At 41.9% G+C, this 21479-nt stretch overlaps 1 protein-coding gene across 5 annotated transcripts in view; it reads right to left on the minus strand.

The window, feature by feature from the left end:
• The window catches only part of rnf130 (ring finger protein 130), a 55106-nt gene that overhangs the window by 27431 nt on the left and 6196 nt on the right, over positions 1-21479 (minus strand). For all 5 annotated transcript variants that reach the window (XM_080416907.1, XM_080416906.1, XM_080416905.1 and 2 more), the window contains exon 3: positions 9087-9287. In XM_080416907.1, coding sequence (XP_080273033.1) covers positions 9087-9287 — 201 coding nt within the window. The remainder of the gene's footprint in view (positions 1-9086; positions 9288-21479) is intronic.

A 21479-nucleotide genomic window follows, 5' to 3' on the forward strand; every position in this document is an offset into this window, starting at 1 on the left:
TAATGAATTCTGAACTCAAGATAATGTTTCTGTTCAGTCAACATGAACACTGTTCTCCACCTGGGGCTATATTCTAATGGCTGAGCCATGCTGAGAATGTCTGACATCTATCAGCATGCTCCAAGCTGCCTGTCTCAACAGGAAATGTACCAACGCCGCTGTACAATAATTCCAAGTTTCTCTGTTGTGACCCAGAGAACATGCAAAGGAGAAGCATCATGTGATCCAATGTCAAGACATACAGTGGCTTACACCAAAATACTTCATATTTCTAGATCCATAACTGTAATACTTTCGCATGGGTGTAAACACAATATACATGTACATGTACAATGCGTACAGACATCATGTATTAATGTGATTTTAGTGAACAGATTAATGAAAGCATGGCTTAACCAGAGAAGTCCCTGTCAGGCCGGGTTTGAAATATTTGGGGTGGCAGATCTTCCTTGGCCTACTGGGAGTTTCACAGTAGGCCCTTACTTGAGGTGGTGGAGGGAGAAAGGTCAACTGGCTGGTTTCTGCTTCCTGTGTCTCATATTACTGCAGTAACATATCACTGACCCTCGAACCACTTTAGCATGGGCTGCTTTTCTCCCTCTGTATGTTAGGGTGGTATGTCTGTAATGTAGATATCTATGATGTACTACTCATAAGTATACAACAGTATTTGTGTCTCTGGGTCTCGGCGTAGCATAAGCATCTGTGTCAGTAGTAGTGATTATTACCAACAGAATAGCCCCTGGGCTACTTGTCCCTGCTATTAATGGTGCTGATGGTTAGCTGACAAAATGAAGGCTCCTTTGCCCATCCTTTCTGTCATTTGTTTCAGTCACTCCCAAAGCAGCTGCACAACATGCTGAATAGTTCAGGTGTGCCACGCTGTGTACTGTGTACAGACACTGACAACCCGCCAGATTGTACTTGATAAGAGCATTCGTATAACAATAGCATTCCTGGTGCGCACTGGTGGAACATACTCTGTCCTTACAGCATTTTAAATTTGACTTTAATGGGGTTTTATGGACTCATTTTTTGATTGATGACACAGTGTTAAAAAAAATCACCAAATTCCCATGATTTCTGGCAAAGGAGAAAGCCTAGAACAAGATCCATGATTCCCATGTCAAAAGAAAGGGAGCATCAGGCGAACTAAGATTGCTCGAGATGGTCGAGATTTGTGTTGAGTTCTACACATGTGGGCTGTTGATTCATTGAATATTGACTCTGATGTGGAGATAGATAAGATATCCCAATCAAACAACAAAAAAATTCAATAAAGCAAGAGAGAAGAATGCAATCTGTAAAAAAAAAAATCACTGATCAGATCAACAGCGGCAGTGATACCGCTCTTTCCCCTTTTCTTAAAGCCTTTCGATTTACAATTTAGGCATTTAGCACATGCTCTTGTCAGAGTAAGTGCAAGGAAGATGTGTCAAAAAGGGTCTAGGAATTGGAGTGCTATAAGAGAAGGACATGCTACAATGTAAGTAATGTAACAAGTAAGCAACAGACCTAGCATCTGGCTTGATGAAGATGATGCATTACCCTTATTCTGTTGAAAATGCATCATCTTGGTCGAGTGTAAATTAAGCGTTAGGATTATTGCTCTGCATCCCTCGGGAAGCCCAACGCGAGTTGCCCTTCAGTCCTTCAGCCCCCAGGACAGGCTGACTCAGCAGGTTTGCCAGCTGGGGCCACATGAATGAGAGTGGATGGGTACAGAGGGAGGACAACAACAAGGGCATGGTGCAGATCTGGTTATTGGCTATTCCATTGCATACATTATCATGCTGGACCTGTACTCTCAAACCCAATCCAAGAGTGCTGTCATCTGGAGAGCAATGGTGTTTTGCTGTTCATTTTTGGTGGAAGCACCAAGCGCTACCGTGGTTTTAGAGCAGTATCAGTACCGAGCTGTACCTGCCTTGGATCAAGACTATCATAGATGTATTTTATCGAGTCTGATATTGCTTACAATGTATCTTTCTTGGTCTCTATCTCCCTATAGTCACTGGAAATCTCCGTACATGTACAAATGCAATATATACAGTAAACTGCTGACCCTGTAGCCAAGGATGTTAACTCGCCATTCGGAACCTGTGTGCACTGTATTAGTCCGTATTTTTCAATAGATATGTGTTTTAATCCTGTCTGTGCCTGAACTCAGTTTTATTTCCTCTTTTACATCCTGATTACATCGAGTAAAATACCGGCTTTCACCTGATGCGCCCCACCACTACCACCCATTGAGGAATACATGGAACTTCCACAGACAGGATTCAAACACATATTTATAGAAAAATAGGGACTAATACAGTGCACACAGGCTCTGAATGGTGAGTTAACAATCGTGGATACAGGGTCAGCACTTTATATGTTTTTTTTTGTATATGTACGGTGAAGTACAGGCTTCGCGCGCAGATTTCCAGTGACAATAGGGAGATAGAGAAGACTATCATAGAAATGCTAAATCCTTTCATACAGTACTGTATTTACAAGAAATGTAATGGTATTGTACGTAGTTTGGTATGGTACAGGCCAGGGAGTGGGATGGTAAAATTGTTCCTGTGATTGTGGATTTGGTGGATTTAAGACATACGTAGCAGGCTTAAGTTCAAAGTTCAACGCAAAGTTTTCAATGCAATTGAATTGCAATTAATTTGCCAAAAAAACTGTGTTCGAAATACAGAACGCGAATATTATGCGCAATATGCGGCAATAAAGTGACAAATAATAAATAAAAAACGCAACACTGCACAACAAATCAAGTGCATGATAACGTGGTGTTGACGGACCCTTCTTGAGAATTCAAATGGACAGTGGTTACCAGCCACATCTCCACTCAAATGTTTCTCAAACATTCACAAAATGCAGCAAACATTCACCCAACTAACCACAGCCTGCAGAGCTAGTCGTCAGCCTCAGCCAAATACTTAAAGTACAGTAGTACTTACAGTAATGGATTTCTTATCTATACTTACAGTAGTGGTTTTCTGTACTTACAAGTAGTGGTTTTCTAGTGTAGACCAAAGGCGTGAACAAAACCAACATATATCTGAATGCTTTGATAGCACCACAAAGTACACAAACACCCGCTTTGGAATGGAAGCCAATTTAGCCAAGTTTAGAATTGAGGCCAAAATTCAGTAGATGTCATCCTTTTCCCTGAATTTACCCTGCATATTGAGCAGCATGTCCATTCTGTTCTTGAAAAGGCTGCAGCATATTCCATGTGGATACAAAGTTTGTCGAGAAAAGAAGAGCAAAATGCCAAAGTTTGTTTCAGCAGTTCTGCACCTCCAAGATGTTCTAATAAGCTGAACATCACAGCAGAGGCATCGATGCGAACATTGTGTGTGGTTGGTCTGACATTCAATCTGCTTGTTGTGATTTATAATGCTTTTCATTGCTGCAAAGTACCATGGACAGTTTTAAATAAAGGTTGTCCGAGGAGTTTAGAAGGTACAAACCTCTATAATCCCTGAGGGACTACAAACACAACCAGATGGCAATTAATTAATGGAGAGAGATAGTACACACTTTGTCCACTGTGTCTGTCACCAGAAATGGTGAAATCTCTGAGCCAAATTATGTCAGAGCCGGAGGTTGACGTAAACTAACAGCAGAGTTCCAGGTGTCAACATTACCGTTCCAGCACTGTATACAGTGGCCAGGGTCTTACATTCGGCACTCAAAGCAGAGCTGCATTGAGTATAAAACAATTTCGTGCTCTGAGAACATCGTTTCGGCAAGTCGACAAGGGTCCGACTTTGTTTTAAGTCTGCTGCCAGCTTAAGTAGCAGAACCAGATTTGTAAGGTATAGACCTGACCTCGATTAGTCGAATAGTAAACTAATCGACGAGGGAGTCTGATTCGACTGCCAACCCCTCAGTCGAATCATGTCAAATTCCTACAACAATACCTTCATACAGTACACACACATACATACCCTCAGCAATACCTTCATACAGTACACACACATAATGCCCACAGCAATACCTGCATACGCATACATACTGAGGCCGACAGACAAACAAAAGCAAGCGCACGCACACACACACACAGCTATAACACAAGCAGTTGTTTTTATGAGTCACTCTATTGCCCCAAGATCAATGTCAGATCAGTCAGTCAAAGCAATGGGCCAAGGCTGCAGACAACTAGCATTAATCATTAGCTTTATGGGGGCCAGCGACGGACACTGGCTGCCAACAGGAGACAGGAGACACATGTGAACCGTTGGCTCAGGAGGCAAGCAGGTGTGACGCAGGCTGACTTATTAACTCTGCCATGGAGCGTGGAAGACATATGGGAGTTTGTGTGTGTGTGTGTGTGTGTGTGTGTGTGTGTGTGTGTGTGTGTGTGTGTGTGTGTGTGTGTGTGTGTGTGTGTGTGTGTGTGAGAGGTGACATCACCTACATAAGCAACAGAGAGTGATAATACTGAGACCAAAGGCTTGCTCTGGATGATGGCGAGTAAAAGACGGGATGATATTTTAATATACTTTATTAATATTGTTGTTATTATTAATAATAATAATAATAATGTTAGCTTTTTAGTTGAAAATGCCAGTTCATGGCATATAACATACTGTAGTATAACAGTATAATATAGTAATAGTCTTGGAGATTCTTTGGTGAATTGTGTTTTATTTCACCAAAACACTCTGCATGAAGGGCTGTGACAGATAACAGGACATAAACATGTCTTGTGTGTGTGTGTGTGTATCCATGTATGTGTTTCCTATCAGAGACAGTAAAGAGTTGTCATAAACAAGGATCATACTTGCACACCTTCCTACCAGACTGCATATGTCTCTGTCCGATTGTTTGCACATTGTGTCGCGCACCGAAAATAGCTGATCTACAAGCTCACAACGTGTCGCAGCACGTCATGTTGAGAGCTTGTAGATGTGCTATTTTTGGTGCGTGATACCGGCGTGCAGCTAAGTTTAACTCGGGCTTTACCTAGACTTCCTGTCTAGTTGCCTTTCTGTTAGGATCTCTGTCTTTCTGTCTCCGCGGAGGGGTGACCTTCACCTGTGTGTGACACCACATGGCCCGGCCCTCTCGTCACCACGGAGACACGGAAGCAGCGCTGCATGGATGGCCGCGTGACTGCAGGGATTGCTGACTCACTGGCAACAGATGCACGATGATCAACCCTGATATCAAGCATGCACTGTATACGTGTGTGCAGACAATACACTCTGTGGCTTGGTGAATATCATTTTATGCCCCTAGCAGACCTAATAATTATAATAAACTTTATTTGTAAAGCACCTTTCATGACATCAAATGCTTATGCAGCCCAATGTGCTTTACATTAAAAAAGAGAGATCAACAAAAAAAAATAACACAATATTAACTCATTCACTGCCTAGAACGACTAAAACGACTTTTGTCCTTTAAGCCTCCACTGCCAAGAACGACTAAAACGACTTTTTTTTTCTTTCTTATTTATTTATTTAATTTTTAACCTAAAGACGAAGGAGATATGATTTGTTGAAGATCTAGACTCCCATTCACTTCCTTGTTAACTTAAAACTTAAACATTTTGTATCTTGGCTCCTGAGTACTTTTTTTTTTCTATGAAAAATCTCTGGCAGTTTGTCAAACGCAAAAATAAAAAAGTTCTGGCAGTGAATGAGTTAAACAAGGACTAGGACTACATGCTGCAATCCAAAAGTTTTTTTTACATAGTTCAACTCCTTGAACACCTTGTTAGTAGAATCCCCTGATCCCCGTCCCTTCTTTCTACTGAGCTTTGATCCAATGTGTTTTGTAGTATATTTTGTATTGTACTGTATTATATGTATTACTGATGAATTGAGTACAAACTAGGGACCGCAATGGAAACAAGCCCCTGGGGCTTTTTGTGTTACCCTTTAAGCATAACCTTTGACTGTACTACCTATACTGTTAATTAGCATGGTAATAAAGTATTCATTCAATCAATCAATCAATAAAGCTTTATTTTAGCCGAGCCAGGGGTCCTTGGGGAGAGTACCAGGGGTCCCTCAGCAAAAGTAGCTAATGTAGCGTTACACCACTTTATCCATATTTTATATTTTGGCTATTCAAAAATAGCAGATACACAAGCTCATAGTGTGGCACGAAGTGACACCCTATGAGCTTGTAGATCTGCTATCTTTGAAAAATCATGAAAATGTGTGCAAATCTTTGAATAATATATATATATATATATTTTTTTTAAAGCAAACTTCGCTTCTGCTGGGGGTCCTTGGAACAAAATATTTTGAGATGGGGGGGTCGGCGGCCAAATGCATATATTTCTGGGGGTCCTTGACATGAAAACGTTTGAGAACCACTGATATTATAGCAACATCAGTTTTTCAGAAAACTGTTAAGACTTAGAAGACATTTGAAGAATCGGCCTCAGGTCTAAATGTGTTGATTCAACTTAACTAGCACATCAAGGTGGTCTCCCTACTCTTCAATTGGGAAATGTCAACACTGGTGCCCGTAGGACACCTACTGGGTGACTGACAATTAGCCCTGGCTGAAGCTCATGAGCACAATATCTCCCCAGGTCAAGCGGGCATTTATTCTGGAGGTAGATGTTTGGTCTCCCATGCAGGAGAAGCTGGGTTCAAATCCTGGGTGTTACATTTGCAAATACCTCTCTCCGTCAGCAGAAAACATAACACGTACGGATTGCAGCTTTAAGAAATTATTTTTTTAAAGTCTAAACTTTCAAGTAAAAAAAAAACTGCACTGGAGGTTAAGTGAAATTATCCCACGGCGTGGGCAGATGTTTTCATTTAATTAGAAGTGATTTATACTATACAGTATGGTAGATTAAATGACTTTGTAAGATGACCCTGTTGTTCCTGTGATGATGCTGTTCACAGAGGAGGGTGGGTGGGGGGTGAGGAGGAGTCCTTGAAGACAGCTGCCTTTGATGACAGCACAGTTTTTAAGTAGATGATACTGAGTGTTTCATCTCAGCGGTCTTGAAACTGGAGTGTAGGAAAAGAAACGGCTCAAAACACTGTAAGATTTTCACACACACACACACACACACACACACAAAATTCTTGCGTTTCTGCCAGCACCTGCATGCTCTCTGGATTTTCCTCACAGATGCATGCAGACACATGCACACAAGCTATACTGTGCCTCAAACGTTCAAAAATATATATTAATGTCTCGCAATGGATGATATTTCCTTTTCAGGCAGATCAATACAGTATGGGCCCAGGCTCCAGGGAACCATCTTCTGCTCATAAAGGAAAATGACCTTATTAATTAGTCATGGATATTCTATATTTATAAAAGTTGATCGATCTCACCCAGATAGCGACTGCCACACGTTATGACTCATAATTCCTCAGTCCACCCCACCCCCCCTTCATCCTTTCTGCCTACCTTCCCTTTTCACACTCCTCCTTTCCAGTCCTCTCATTGGTTGGGTGTGTCTGACTCCTGCTTTGGCCAATGCTGTGCAGCTAGCCCCCCTCTCTGTGGATCTCATTAACGTTTACTGCTTCACTCTGTCCTTTTTGTGTCTTTTCTCTCTCTGTCTCTCTCTCTCTCATCCCAAAACTACACAGACTTCTAGACTAAAAATCACCAAGCACATGAGTATAAATATCATGCATACAATCAGTTTTCATTTAACACTGTAGCCTGAGGTGGCTTTCTTCACACCAGAGGATGTTTTGTCCTCTTGTAAGCCAGCCAGCCACAGCTGGCCTTCCAGCCAATCATTCAGTCACACAGCGAGTGAGTCATGCACTTGGTGTTAGTTGATGAATGACGGAACAAACAAACACAAAAGTTAATGGTTCTTAAATAACGTGTTGCTTAAGAACAACAAAACGGAGAAGGTGATAACATTGTGTGAGTGTGTTTGGGTTTGCAGGTGAGGGCTGCACAATGTTTTACCATCACCAGCCACAAGTCCTATTGAAGAGTCCTTGATCATGACACTAAAACAACTCTGATAATGGTGTCCACTAAATGCCTGAAAATGTAAATCTGTGTATGTCTGACTTGTCTCTCTCTCTCTGTGTGTGTGTGTGTGTGTGTGTGTGTGTGTGTGTGTGTGTGTGTGTGTGTGTGTGTGTGTGTGTGTGTGTGTGTGTGTGTGTGTGTGTGTGTGTGTGTGTCTCTCACATATCCCATGTGTATTGCAGGGTTATGTCAGGCTACCCTTTGCCGTATTGCTGTGCTAGTGTTTGGTGGCTGAGGGCCAGGTATGCATAAAATGATGTCCTTCACACAGAAATAACTCCTCTACACTACAAAGTCACACAGCTCTCACCTTTACGACACACTGGCTTCTGTCATCATCTGCATCTCCTACAAATACCTCCATGTACTGTATCACAATACATGTCCACCATCTTATAAGCACTGCACAACCATCTACTAGCCTTATGAATGGTTAGTTACGATCTGCTTGCAAAATAACCACATAGCATAACTAACTTTTGGTGTTTTGCAATTCACTTCATAAAGCTGATGAAAGCTTTTTAATGATGAGTGAATTTCATGACCCTTGCATTAAACTACGGAAGTTCAGAAACGTTTAACCATTAACAGACAATAATTTGTTTTACCGATTAATGCTAGTTAAACAGTTAAATAACAGTGTGTGTGTGTGTGTGTGTGTGTGTGTGTGTGTGTGTGTGTGTGTGTGTGTGTGTGTTTTCACTGGGATTTTTCTTTTTCTTAAGGTGATGCCTATAGGCAGCCAACCGCCACATTACAAAGCTGCAAAGTACATGATTGCTACCATACACTGTACATGTAACTCAAGGAAAAAGGAATCTTGAGCATTTCAAGAAGTTCACAAGCCGTGACTGCTATGGGGTTTTCGTTTCAGAACAATGGATCTCAAGAATGAAACTTTTCTGCAACATTTAGTGTTTTTCAATTCCTCAGAAAAGACCAACTTCGGATTCATGAAAATTCACGCAATACATTTCTTGTTTTCTAAAATGAAAAACGCTTTTTTTGCAGAAGCAATTGTCTGCCACTAGTGGCAGGATAGAGGAAGTACAAGCCACAAACTCGTCTTCGCAGTACAATATCTACACACATCTCCCACTAACCGTCATGGCCCATTCGGACTGTTGGTGGAGTATCCGTGGTTGAGTTGTTGTAGATGAGGACAGCGGAGGCATTGTAGGCCGCTGCCTTTAGTATCTTCTCCTTAAAGGTGCAGTTTCCCCGCTGGAGCAGCGCCACCCAGTGGACAGTCCGCGGTGGCACGACAAAGCGAGTGTGTGGGTCACAGCCCTGTCGGTCAACCACTGGAGAAGAGAGAAAAGGATTTGTTATGTTTCAGTTTACACACATACAGGGTCATTTATGCTGTATGTATCCCATTGCGAAGCCCTCTTAAATATACATTCATCATATTTAGCTGCTATGCGGAAGGAGCCTGCTGGTTGGTTGGTCAGGGACAAATCAGAAGGCTGCCAATGGGTGGAATTGTGGTCTTATGGCCACTCTGCCAAGCTAGAGATGCAACCCGGAGGATTTGGTCCCCTAGGGCTCTATTAAGGACTTCTAAGGTCTTATTACTTAATTTAAGACGTGGAGGCGTGACCAATGCCATTTTGCTATTATGGATGCGTTAATCTGTGCACTGCACCAAGGTGCTATGCGGTAAAACGACCCTGGATTAGGGTCAGCTCAAGACACGGTGCTATTTTCTGTGCGTTAAGCGATGAGAACAAAATGAAAATAAACACTTCAGATTATAGAGAACTTTAAATTATAACGTTTGGTTCAGAATTGAATGAGAACGGATTAGTTAAACTGACAGTGTCTTTATTATCTTTATATCAAACATTTCTTTTTGCAATTAAGACGTGGTCTGACCACGTCTTAGTGGTATGCGGTAAGTCTTTTTAAGTCAAGGTGCATAACAGCAGATACCACATTGCGCCCTTAATTAACATATGGACACTCCCCCATGCGTAAAATATGCTGGCAAGTCTTATTCCTTAAGTGTTTGCGCTCAGCGCACCTTGCATAACAGGGATTGCGCATAAGAAGGTGGCGATATCACCTCATTATCACCTAAGACGTGTATTTAAGACGTGCTTAATAGGGCCCCCAGTGTCCACTCTGGTGAACAGGAACTTCTCCATTTCCAAGCTAAACCTGCTTGCATGTGGAGGTTAGATGTGGCAGGAATGTTTAACCACTGTGTCTGAACTGCGCCTACGCCACTGTTGCCAGAACAAATGAGAACGTGCACAGTGAGGTTTGTAGATAGTCATCTAAAGAATGAGGCTGGACACAAAGGCATGGGGATGTAGAGTGGTTTGTTATTGCTTGGTGTTTACAAATCCAGTGGTGGAAGTCAGTGTGGAACTAGTTTGACTGTCTGTCTGTCTGTCTGCATGTATTAAGAAAGACCTACTGTAACTGGTTCAGATGCTGACCCAGTGATACCAACTCTTGATTCATACTTAGTTGCGTACGGGCATCGTCCACCAAAAATAACCGATCTACAAGCTCATAAGGCGTGTGGTGAGGTGAGACGTGTGGTGAGCTTAGATTGGCTATTTTTGGTGTTAGACATGGGCGCGGAACTAACTATAAATCAGGCATAACTACATGCACCCATTGATACACACCTTCACACCCCTTTGCAAGAGGACGTCCAGTAACTGTACCAAAGCAGACGCTGATAACACAAGTCCTGACAGTAATGCGATATTCTGAGCTCTTCAGTTCTGTGCACATCTGTAGTCCAGTATGGTTTCATATCATTTCAAAAGCACTATAAAACAACTCCTTGTGTTCTCAGCTTAGCTATCACTGGTAGATATCAACAGGCCCTCTACCGTTTGTAGGCTAATTCTATTTCCCCTAAAAGTCATTTTATGCAGCTTGCAATAAATCTTGTTACACCGTTTTCCACCATGACTTATTCTCTTCTCAGCTATTTATGTTGCTTCTGTAATCCAGTTCAGTTGGGCCTTTGCCCAATTGAGCTGACCAAATACATGCCAAATATGTTTTCTTTTCATTTGTTTATTTTGAGTTAAGTCAGGTGAGACAGAATTCAAAACAGATTCATTAATTAAGATTTATTTCACACCTTTCATTACCGTATTTTGCTTTTGTGTTATCAACGAGCAAACAAGCCAAACAGGCCTCAGAATCTGACAACGCAACACTGGAATAAACATCACAAGTGAATGGACCTTGCAGATAACGGCACAGACAAGCTGGCCAAACAAAACAGATGGAACAACCTGGTTTTTACCCCAAGTGTATGCTGGGAACGCGAGGTAGAGAAGAGAAAAAGAGATGGAGACTGAAGTGGTGCAGACAGGACAAGGTCACAGTCATTGATTTGGTGTTGGCGGGATGGGTTGGGTTTCTGTCTATTTCAGCATCCTTCATACTTTCCGTAAACACATCATAATTCTACACTATGCTACTCAGTGGTTCTATTTAGAATTACTTGGTGTTTCAGCTTGCATCAACTGCCCATTGTTGGTAAACTGCACATAGACTGAGTGTGTGTGTGTGTGGGTGGGGATGCATGTTTGTGTATGATTTGTGCATAAATGGGTGTGTTAGCAGAAAGGGGAAATCATTCAGCAAATGACAGACACTAACAGGGTCAGAGATACTGGACTTCCTGGCTGCTATATCATGATCAAATGTGACTCAGGCCGAGATAAAAGCTCAGCAGATGTGGATAATCATTTACGTCCTGCTGAGAATCATAAATAATTAAAAAAACAATACACAGAGTCTCATAACGCTGTGACTTCACTGCGCAATCCGTAGCTATGGATAGCATGTTACTAGGCCTGCAGTTTGTGAATGAAGCTCCAATGTTGTGGTAAATGTGCTAACATAAGCTTAGCAGTGTGAGGTGAGCTGTTTCTACTGTTGTAGGAACCGTGAATGGTGTAGCAGCCTCCGCTGAGCTGTGCAGTTCACTGTGATTGCTCTACTGTTGTGAGTATTGGTGATAATGTTTCCGGCGGAATGGTATTTTAATGACGTCACGCGCACGTGCGGGCACGGCACACACATATCGCACACATTTTATTTTACCTTAACTCTCTCAGTGCCAATGAAATAAAAAAATATGTTCATACTGTGCCAGCAATTTTTATTTTCAAAGTAAAAAAAAAGTGCTTAGGAAGCGAGATACAGCCTTTTTCAGTTATAAGTTAAACAAGGAGTGGATGGAGCTGCAAGTCTTCAGATAATGATATCTTGGGTTCTGAACATTTAAAAAAAAAGGGCATTAAGAAAAAACTCGGGATAACTCGTGGCTTGGCACTGAGAGAGTTAAAAGTAGGAAACATGTTTGTATAGGAAATGGTTTTTAGCTTAGTTTTAGTCTTTTTAAACTAATCAAAATTTAAGGAATGCCTTGAATTAGGCTATAGGAGCTGAAACTAAAAGTTTGTTTTGAACTAGTATCTTTCTCTTCTTCGACAGTGGCTGAGACATTGTTGCGTGCAGATAGGATACATACTGGCGGCTACTGAAGCCAAAATGTTGCATTTGCACACTCACTTGTAAACCTGTTATGCAAAGTAGCCATTTGGGGACTTGGCTGTGGCTCATGAATCGATGGGGCATGTGGATGCGTGTGCACATCCGTACCGTACCTGTGCGTGCACGTGAAAATAATAACCAGTGGTGTACCAATACACCACTGGTTGTGAGGACATGCATATACAAAGTATACAGACCAACCCCGGCTGGCTCCTTCTGCACCATTTGATCCCATATACCATTATCTAAATGTATAATGAGACATTTAATGCATTTTCCTAGGAATTGCACTGCACAAGGCACAAATGTCTGTGTCTGCAATCAAGTTTCCCATTTTATTACACCCTATCCTATACTTTCACCTCTTCAACGGTCTGATTCCTACTGATTGCCGTTTCTCTGTGACCCAATTCAGTTCAGATTTTTTTGTTGGTCTTGATTACTTTGTATTATTATTAGTTATTAGGGGCGGGGGGGGACTGGGCCTCTTGGAGCATCATTTGGATTCCGTTTTTATTTCTCAATTTGTTTTAAGACTTTGCTTTTGTTTTATGGTTGTGCAGATAAACTAAACTATGTTTCAACCACACTGCAAACCAGCAGTGACTTGAGTCTCCAGGACTAAGAAGGCTGCTCGCTGTCAGCTGCCTCCATCACTGGCCAATAAAAGCCGAGACCACCTATTATGTGTAGACAGACAAATGGACCGATAAGATAGATAAACAGAGAAAAAGAGAGAGAGATATCTTGTAACAGCTTGTAGCAGATAATTGCAGTCCAACCAAACTTTCCACACCCATTCTCCAAGCTTTTAAGACATGAAAGCAGAGCTCGAGGATCGACTAGTACTGCCCCAAAATAAGATCACATTCCTGTACAGCCCCCAGGTAATAAGTACAAACAAGTTTCACAAACACCATATGTAGGGCGGAAACCTTGTATGTCCAAAACCGTTACTTTTCAGGAAATGGAAAAAAATATCCTGTGATGGATCCAATTCATTCCATTCGATCCAAGTCACAAGCTCTTCTTATTTAATACTTTTCATTGGTTAAATATTTATAAAAACCCACACTTAATCACAATGTTTTTCTAAAATGTTCAAACTTAAGTAAAAAATAGCAGAAAGAACGAAAGAACAATCAGAAATACAAGAGGTGCAAGCCAGCTATGCCCGGCATACAATGTGTAAGTGTAATCATCAGTTCATAGAGTAGGCGAAGTCCTGCAGGTAATGACTGTCATACAAATGTAAACCAAGCGCATGGTGTGACAGAAAGAGCGGGAGAATGGGAGAAAGAGTAGGTTTACTACCAAGTCTTAAAAAAGGACTTTAAACTTTAAATTCTTACGGCAATCGATAACTGAATACAATTTGGCCGCACCAAGCTTCACATTCACACATTTGCACGGCTGAGCAGCCCAGTACAAAAAGGCACACATTTTCTGTAGGCTAACACAATAGCCTATACACAATGACGTAACTCAAACTGACTGCTGTCTGGAAGATGTCAACAGAACATCAGCAAGTCGTTAACCTGACGTCCCTACTTTGGTCATGTCATTATATGCGGAAATGTTTAACAATGCTTTGTTGTGAGCTTGTATCCAAAACCAATAGTGAAGAGAACATGGGTCAGAAGATTTAGCCTCCATCACAGAGGCATTTGCAGCATCCCAAATCTGCAGATCTGAGGTCAAAGCCCTCCTTGGATAAGGAACTTTGCTCTGAGCCGAGCAGTTTCACTGGTGATTAAATTAATTGAAAGGCAGAACCGGGCCTGGTCATTGGTCTGTTTGATGATAATGACAGCCAGAGGATGTAGTCAGAGGAGGAACTGGAAATGGCAGTACACGCGTGTGCACAGGCAGACGCAGACGCAGGCGCGCACACACACACACACACACACACACACAGACACACAAAATGGGCTACAGTTTTTCTTCATCATGTTTTATGTTCATTTCAGCACAGAGTCTAGAGTGCATGCTCAGAGAAAGAGATAGACAGAGAGACACATCAAAGCCATTGGGGACTAGATCAAATTGAATCATAAGCTTGCAATATGACCCAGAAGAGCACAAATACATCTCTGTAATAGTCACGCAAGCAAGCACAAACACACGCTTGCCCACACCCACTCCAGCCTGAAAAACAAGCCATTAGAACTATAATGCATGTGTCTGAGTGTGTGTCTGTGGCGGGCGTGCACACACATTTTCAACCTTATAGAGGAAGCTGCTTCTGATTGGCTGAAAGTCCCGTGGTTAGGCAGCATCCGGGAACACAATGCTGTTATCACGCAGAGTAGCAGTCCCAAATACAGGCCCACTGGGATTCTGAAGATAGTTTTATTTGGCTTTATTAGAAACAATTGATTTCAAGTATTTGGCCTTGTGTGTACACAGGTGCCTTATCCCGTTTAATTACTACTACAACTAGAGCCTGACTGATCCTGTATAACAGTTTGGGTGATAAGGGCCATTATTAGCCTTTTGTCCACCATGTGTACCCTATTTTGAGCATGTTATTATAGGCGTTTTCTAAATGCCTATAATAACATTTTCTAACGTTTTCCAAAATGTTCACAAAATTTGGATAGGGCTTAAATAAAATAAGTGGTTAAATAAAATGAGGATCAGTTCATCGGTTTTGTACTTGTTTGCTTGTTAATTGCATTATATTAAAGTTAAGTTACATTTAATTTTCATATTGAAGTCTAATACTGTAAATGTACTTTACGTTCTTTGTCAAAAGGTTATTTGTTGGTTTAAACGTTCTCAATTCGAAAAATTGAGAACATTTTAAAATCTTAAAATGTAAGTCTTCCAAATTGATTTCAATATTGTATTGTATTATTATTATTTTTTTACAATAGATCGTTCAAAAGAACATCGGTACTCGCTGGACTAGCACTCAAGAATCCAAAATCTGGATCACCATCAGACCCAAAAATATGGCATTGGTTGTGCTCTAACTATAACAACACTACACTAGGATGGGTGATCCGCAAACTATCACCCGTCTGATATCACAGGCAGGTTGAAACAAACACTTGGCACGGCTTGTGCTTGAGTTCATCTACAAGACTGAACATGACAGGAGGCTCCTTCCTGCAATCAAGCTAACATCTGATGCCATCTTTTACATGGCCGCAAGCGTCAACACAATTTTTGGTTAAACCCTCTTTGCTTATCACACAGCCTCAGATTTCCCAAACTTTGAGGGGGCAGTAAAACAAATTATGTTGGTGTTGAAACAGCAGTACAAGTACCTGTCCCTCACTGATCTTGTCACTGCAGTTTCACTTCTATGCCCTGCAGGATGCCTGGCATGATCCTCAGTGTTAATTCATCCATTTGTAAAGAGTGTGCAAATGCAACTAAATCATGGACCCGTAAAAACGTCCATTTGGTTCCATTTGTACACTCTGAGAGTTAAATTAACTCTAGCATCCCTATTACGGGAATCTCATTATTGGCGAACATTTGGCGAAAAAAGACTAACATAAGGCATAAATAGCAGATCTACAAGCTCACAATGTCTCGCAATGTCACACGTTGTGAAATTGTACAGTACATCTACTATTTTCAGAGATTTTGTATAGAGGGAAAAAAGGACGGGGCCAAGTACAGTTCTCTGGGGGCCCCAGCCCATGAAGTACATAGGGTTTAAGTGGTTAACCCTCAGAATTTACAGTATAAAAACAACAGGTGTACAGAACATTTTGACCATTAGTTAACATGCCACAAAGGATTAAAGCATTACTGTATGTCCCCTTCCTGGATGACTTTAAAACCTCGAGACCACTGAGGCTTCAATAATAAATCAGCTGTCTTAAAGGCCCTCTGGCAGACATCTTCTTCCCCGTATGAGATTTCACCCTAATGCTTTTGAAGCACAGCTAGTGTCAGGTATCAAAAAAAAAATATATTGAACATCGCTAAGGTCAATGAAACAGCAGAATCCTTCAGCTGCTGGCTCCCGATTGACTCATATCCCATGAGGCTGCGTTGCCCTTGTTTCAGTGTACTGTGTGCGCGTGTGTGTGTGTGTGTGTAAGGAGAGAGAGACAGACAGACAGACAGACAGACAAACAAACAGAGACAGAAGACAGTGAGAGAGAGTGTGTGCATGTGTGTGGAACAGTGTCCAATATATAACCTTGTAGGTAGAGGGGTATGCCTATGGGGCCAATGAGGTAACAGTATTCTGAGACACGAATACTGATGACATCACTGCAGCAATCGCCTAAGAACAAAGTCAAAGGGGAGTTTGCTCAAATTTAGATGTGTAAACATGTTGTGCTGTGTGAACTGCAGTGCAGTTCCAGTGTGAGAGAGGACTTTGTTAATGACATTCTATTCCGTAGAGCTAAGGCCCACTCACAGCATAGCAGTGGCCCATTATGCCTGATTTATTCGTACAGTATTTGGTTGTGCGCTACAAAAATAGCAATCCACAAGCTCACAATGCATCGCACGCGACGCTTGTGAGCTTGTAGATCTGCTATTTCCGATGTGCGAGACTGGCGTGCCACTAAGTATAAATCAGGCCTTAGTGATAGCTACATATTGTAGCTGACATCCTTTGGTTTTTGAAACGCATACAGACACAGAATGTTATGAGAGAGGGCATTGTTTCTGTCCCACGGCCAAGAGAATCGCAAGAGCCCACACAAGTGATGGTGATGCTTACATTCATGAAGAAATATATCAAAGTAGGAAGCTCATTCTATGCTACAAAATATGTATTAGTGCAGTGTTCAAAAAGCTTAAAAAGTCAGTAACACAGTGAGCTGTAGACATACTGTACTAGCAGCAAAAGCAGTACGTCTCTACAGCCTGTGTTCCTGCCTTCTTATGCCTTTTGAACTACTTTAATGGAACTAATAAATATTTTGTTGCACTCAAGGAGCTTTCGACTTTGATATATTTTTCATTATTTCGGGCCAGTTTGGAAGCCTGTGCCCCACTGTTTCTGTGGGTGCTTACAGTACATTCATGACATACTTTGGGTCTACTAAATTACTATGGAAATCATAAATCCGCTTCAGAACATCCACCCAAACCTTTTGTTTACACTTCAAGACAACCAAGAGAAAGGACAATAGAGGACCACAGTAAAAACCCCGGCACAGATGGCAACTATCTGCTGCTACCAAATCCTAAACAGATTGCTTTATGGCTGGGAATGGGAGATGATGGCTCTTAGAGCTCTCATATATTTTTCCCCCTCAGTGCAGCAATCATTTAACAGACCATTTCTTTGTTAATGTCACAGAGGAACCATGGTCCAATCCCCTCCTGTACCTCTCCCCAATCCCCCCACCCTACACCCACCTACACCATCTGTGCTCAGTTGCTACTCTCTCACAATCACTGAAGCATTCACCGTTTGCAGATAAGAGCAGACAACAATGGAAATAACAGTCTGCAGCAAAGTACTAACTTCGTTGAGACAGACCACCCATTATTTTCAGCTTTTATAGATTTAGGCTGGAATAAAGGTCCTAACCTGTCCCGCTGGAATACTGTTCGATGCCACAGTGATGTATGATGCAATTCAGGAATGGTTACGTGCATGGCTGCATCAATAGTGTGCATTTACAGTTAAAAAATATATATATATTGTTTGCCCCCCCCCCCCAACCAGCGTTATGGTAGAGTAGGTGTAGTGTTACTGAGACAGATTCCAGGAATCATAAAATAAATGTCACTGAACAGATTCTCCAATTATGGTACCGTGTCTGTGCATGATGCAGCTTCCAGATGTTCTTATAGTATACACTCCCATGCATGTCACAGACTACACAAGCATACACCTACAGTGTACACGTGCACTTGCACACAGGCCCCAGCGCTTACTCCACTTCTTGTATTCAGTGATGTCATTAGTGTACTTCTTTTGTGGGTCCTTTGGTATTTGCATCCTTTGTGCCACACCTCTATGAGCCGTTTCTCTCCACAAGTTCCATGCGACTGATGGCCAGCCATGGCTTGTGAGGAGGCTCATTAACTAATATCCCCCACCAGGCCCAACAGAGCCAGGGTCATTTAACGCCATGTGGGCCCAGTCATCCACCACAAATCGGCCGGCTCAAGAATCAGCCAACGACCAAATAAGGTCTCTGATGACATCAGTTCCTTCCTGTTGGCCAGAATTTAGGGTTACTTGGCTTGTTAACCCATCTCTAGCACTTTCACAGATGCGCTCTCATCAGGCTTGTGTTTGGCAGGACAGAAATGAAACATGTTAATGTACGGTATATGTATAATATACACCCATACGCTACATTACCATGTTTCATGCATTTTTATGTATGCCTATGAAGATTTGAGGGTAAGTCAGACACACTACGTGAGAAAAATGTGCCCTTCACTTAGATTCCCATTCATAACTATTTCATGAGCAAATGTTGGTTTTGTACTTTTACCTTACAAACTGCCAGCTGCCAGGGTTTAAATATTTGTCTGTCCTTACTGTCAGCAGACTATACGAATAAGATCGTTTTGGATTGGAGTAAAGAGAGCTAGGGCAAAAGCTGTACTTTCTTGGTGCCCAGGAGACCTATATAAAGCTGATGGAGACTGCCTACTGTAGCTCCTGTTGGCTCCTGCTTTAGCTGGCGGTGAGGGCACCTGCCAGTGAAGAGATACACGTCAAGGTAAATAGACAGAGGAGCAGGAGGAAATGTATCCATCCTCGGGACTTGCTCATCTTTACTGCTCACCCAAAAACACAGAGCAGCTGGAGGCTCGAATCTGTGATCGTTTGATCTCCCCACCATATGTCCACAGTCCTGAGAGACAGCTTGGTTCCTACGCTTGGACAGACAGACACAAGCAAAGATACAGGAAGCACAATGCCCTCTGGAGTAATACAATATGTAAAACAGGATGTGGTAAATCTACTGGTTTGTGACTGTGTGTTTCAACAGACTTTGGGGTCGAAGAATTGAATATGTAGCGTGGGTGCAGGCAGCTGACAACAGTCCCCATAGACTGGAATTGCTAATGTGATCATGTGAAATAGCACATACTACACACACACACACACACACACACACAAGGCCTTCACAGTACATCAAACACACCAACGTAAACGTTTGTGTTTTTGAGGGGATGTTATGTAATGGCTAGCCCAAGTTTTGTCAACAAAAAAAAGCAGAGCAGTCATGGACTTTGCATACGTAGAACACTGTTTGATTACAAAAGTCAAGAGTAAAAGATCAAAGTTCTAAATCAGCTTACAGAGAAACCTATACACATAGAGGCCAATATATAGATCTGGGACATAAAGGGTTAATTGTAGACATAAAAGGTCTATAATTAACTTAACATAATCCAGTAACAACAAGTTATGCACAGAGCCCAGCGGGGCAGCAGCAGCCCTGGAAAGACACAACAGGTGAGACAGACACTCCCCAATCTGCCAATGCTTGGTAGAATGACAGCTGCACAAGCATCCATCCATCCATCCATCACATCAAATCTGCATGGAGACTACTGAAACAAATACAGCAACAAGGAGAACATTGGTGGGGAAAGGGATGGGAATGGCATTTAGCAAACATTGCCAAGTTTGTTCTCTCCTTATCTTTGATCGCTGAACCTTCAAGTATCCAGTGTACTGAGTGAGTTGTGTGCAGCCAAAGACAAGGGCCAAGATGAAGGCCTGCATTGTCCTTGGAATGAACTGTAACACAGTGAGCAGTGCCACCGAGGTATCAGACCTGAAAGAATACTATAATAGATTATCTAACCATGTTCTATCTGTATTGTTTGTCCTATTGGTTTTAACTGCTTGTTTGTCTTATTGTTGTCTCCAGTCTCCACTGTGTTTTCCTTTAGTCTTGTATCAGTATGTGCACTGGTGAAGGTCTGACAGAACAAAAGCTCAAAATAAAACAAAACACTGCATAGATAGATCTTATTGCGCGGAAATATCTTCTATCCATCTTTTTGTGTCAGTAAGTGGGCCTCTGTGCTGTGGATTCTTTGACCTTGACCGTTGCCTTCAACCAACAAAGGGGTGACCTGCTACAGCCCAAAAAGCAAGCCGGTAAACTCGCTCTGCTTCAGTCCCCTCGATCCTGCAGCTAAACTAAAGTGCCTCAAAGTGACTGTAATGGCACTGTCTGGCTTTCCAACCAAAGCTCCAACAGGCTAGGGAGGTTGATGCAATATTTACACATCAAACTATGGGGCTTTTCCCATGTAAGTGACACATAGGTCATCGTTAAAACCATCCATCACACATTCTGATCTGATGAACTACTACTTAGATTATTTTCACTAAGAGGACTAAGCTATACCCCCTGAGGTAAAGAGGTTTAAGAGACAATTATTTGAAAATTATGAACATGGTCACTTGGTCAGTTCCTATTGGCCACTTTCCTAGAGATGAGTTATGTGACATATACCATATATATCTATGCTTCAAACCATAACTCTAACATGCTTCTGGCATAACCTAGCCTGATTATCAGACTAAAGCTTCGTGAAGCTTGAAGCAGAGAAGCAGTTCACTCAGTGGAGTGGGCGGGGTCTATGGTTTGGAACCATGACAGTACAATAATGTATCACTTAAAAAGGCTTTAATGCATGCCTTATAATTTTGACACGATGCAAATAGTCCTACAGGATATCTCATTAAACAATATCTGTATGAACATACTAGCACCACATATTGTTTCTGTCACTTTTTGGGTGTCATTTTAGCTCATTGTGAGTATGCTGAACATGTGCCTACTGTAAACATATTGGTACCTGCCCATATTCAAAGTGTGCTGTCAGGGATCAAATTTTACCCAAACACAAACTGGACCAAACTGGCTCAGTATTTCATCAGAAAACCAAATACCGCACCATACTCATGGTACACACACACAGTGCACCCTGTATTGGCACAGCACAGTATATGATACATTACAGTCTAGCTGCTCGACTCTAGCAGT

The sequence above is a fragment of the Gymnoscopelus braueri genome (genome assembly GCF_963280865.1).
Source record: "Gymnoscopelus braueri genome assembly, chromosome: 20".
Lineage (NCBI taxonomy): Eukaryota > Metazoa > Chordata > Actinopteri > Myctophiformes > Myctophidae > Gymnoscopelus > Gymnoscopelus braueri.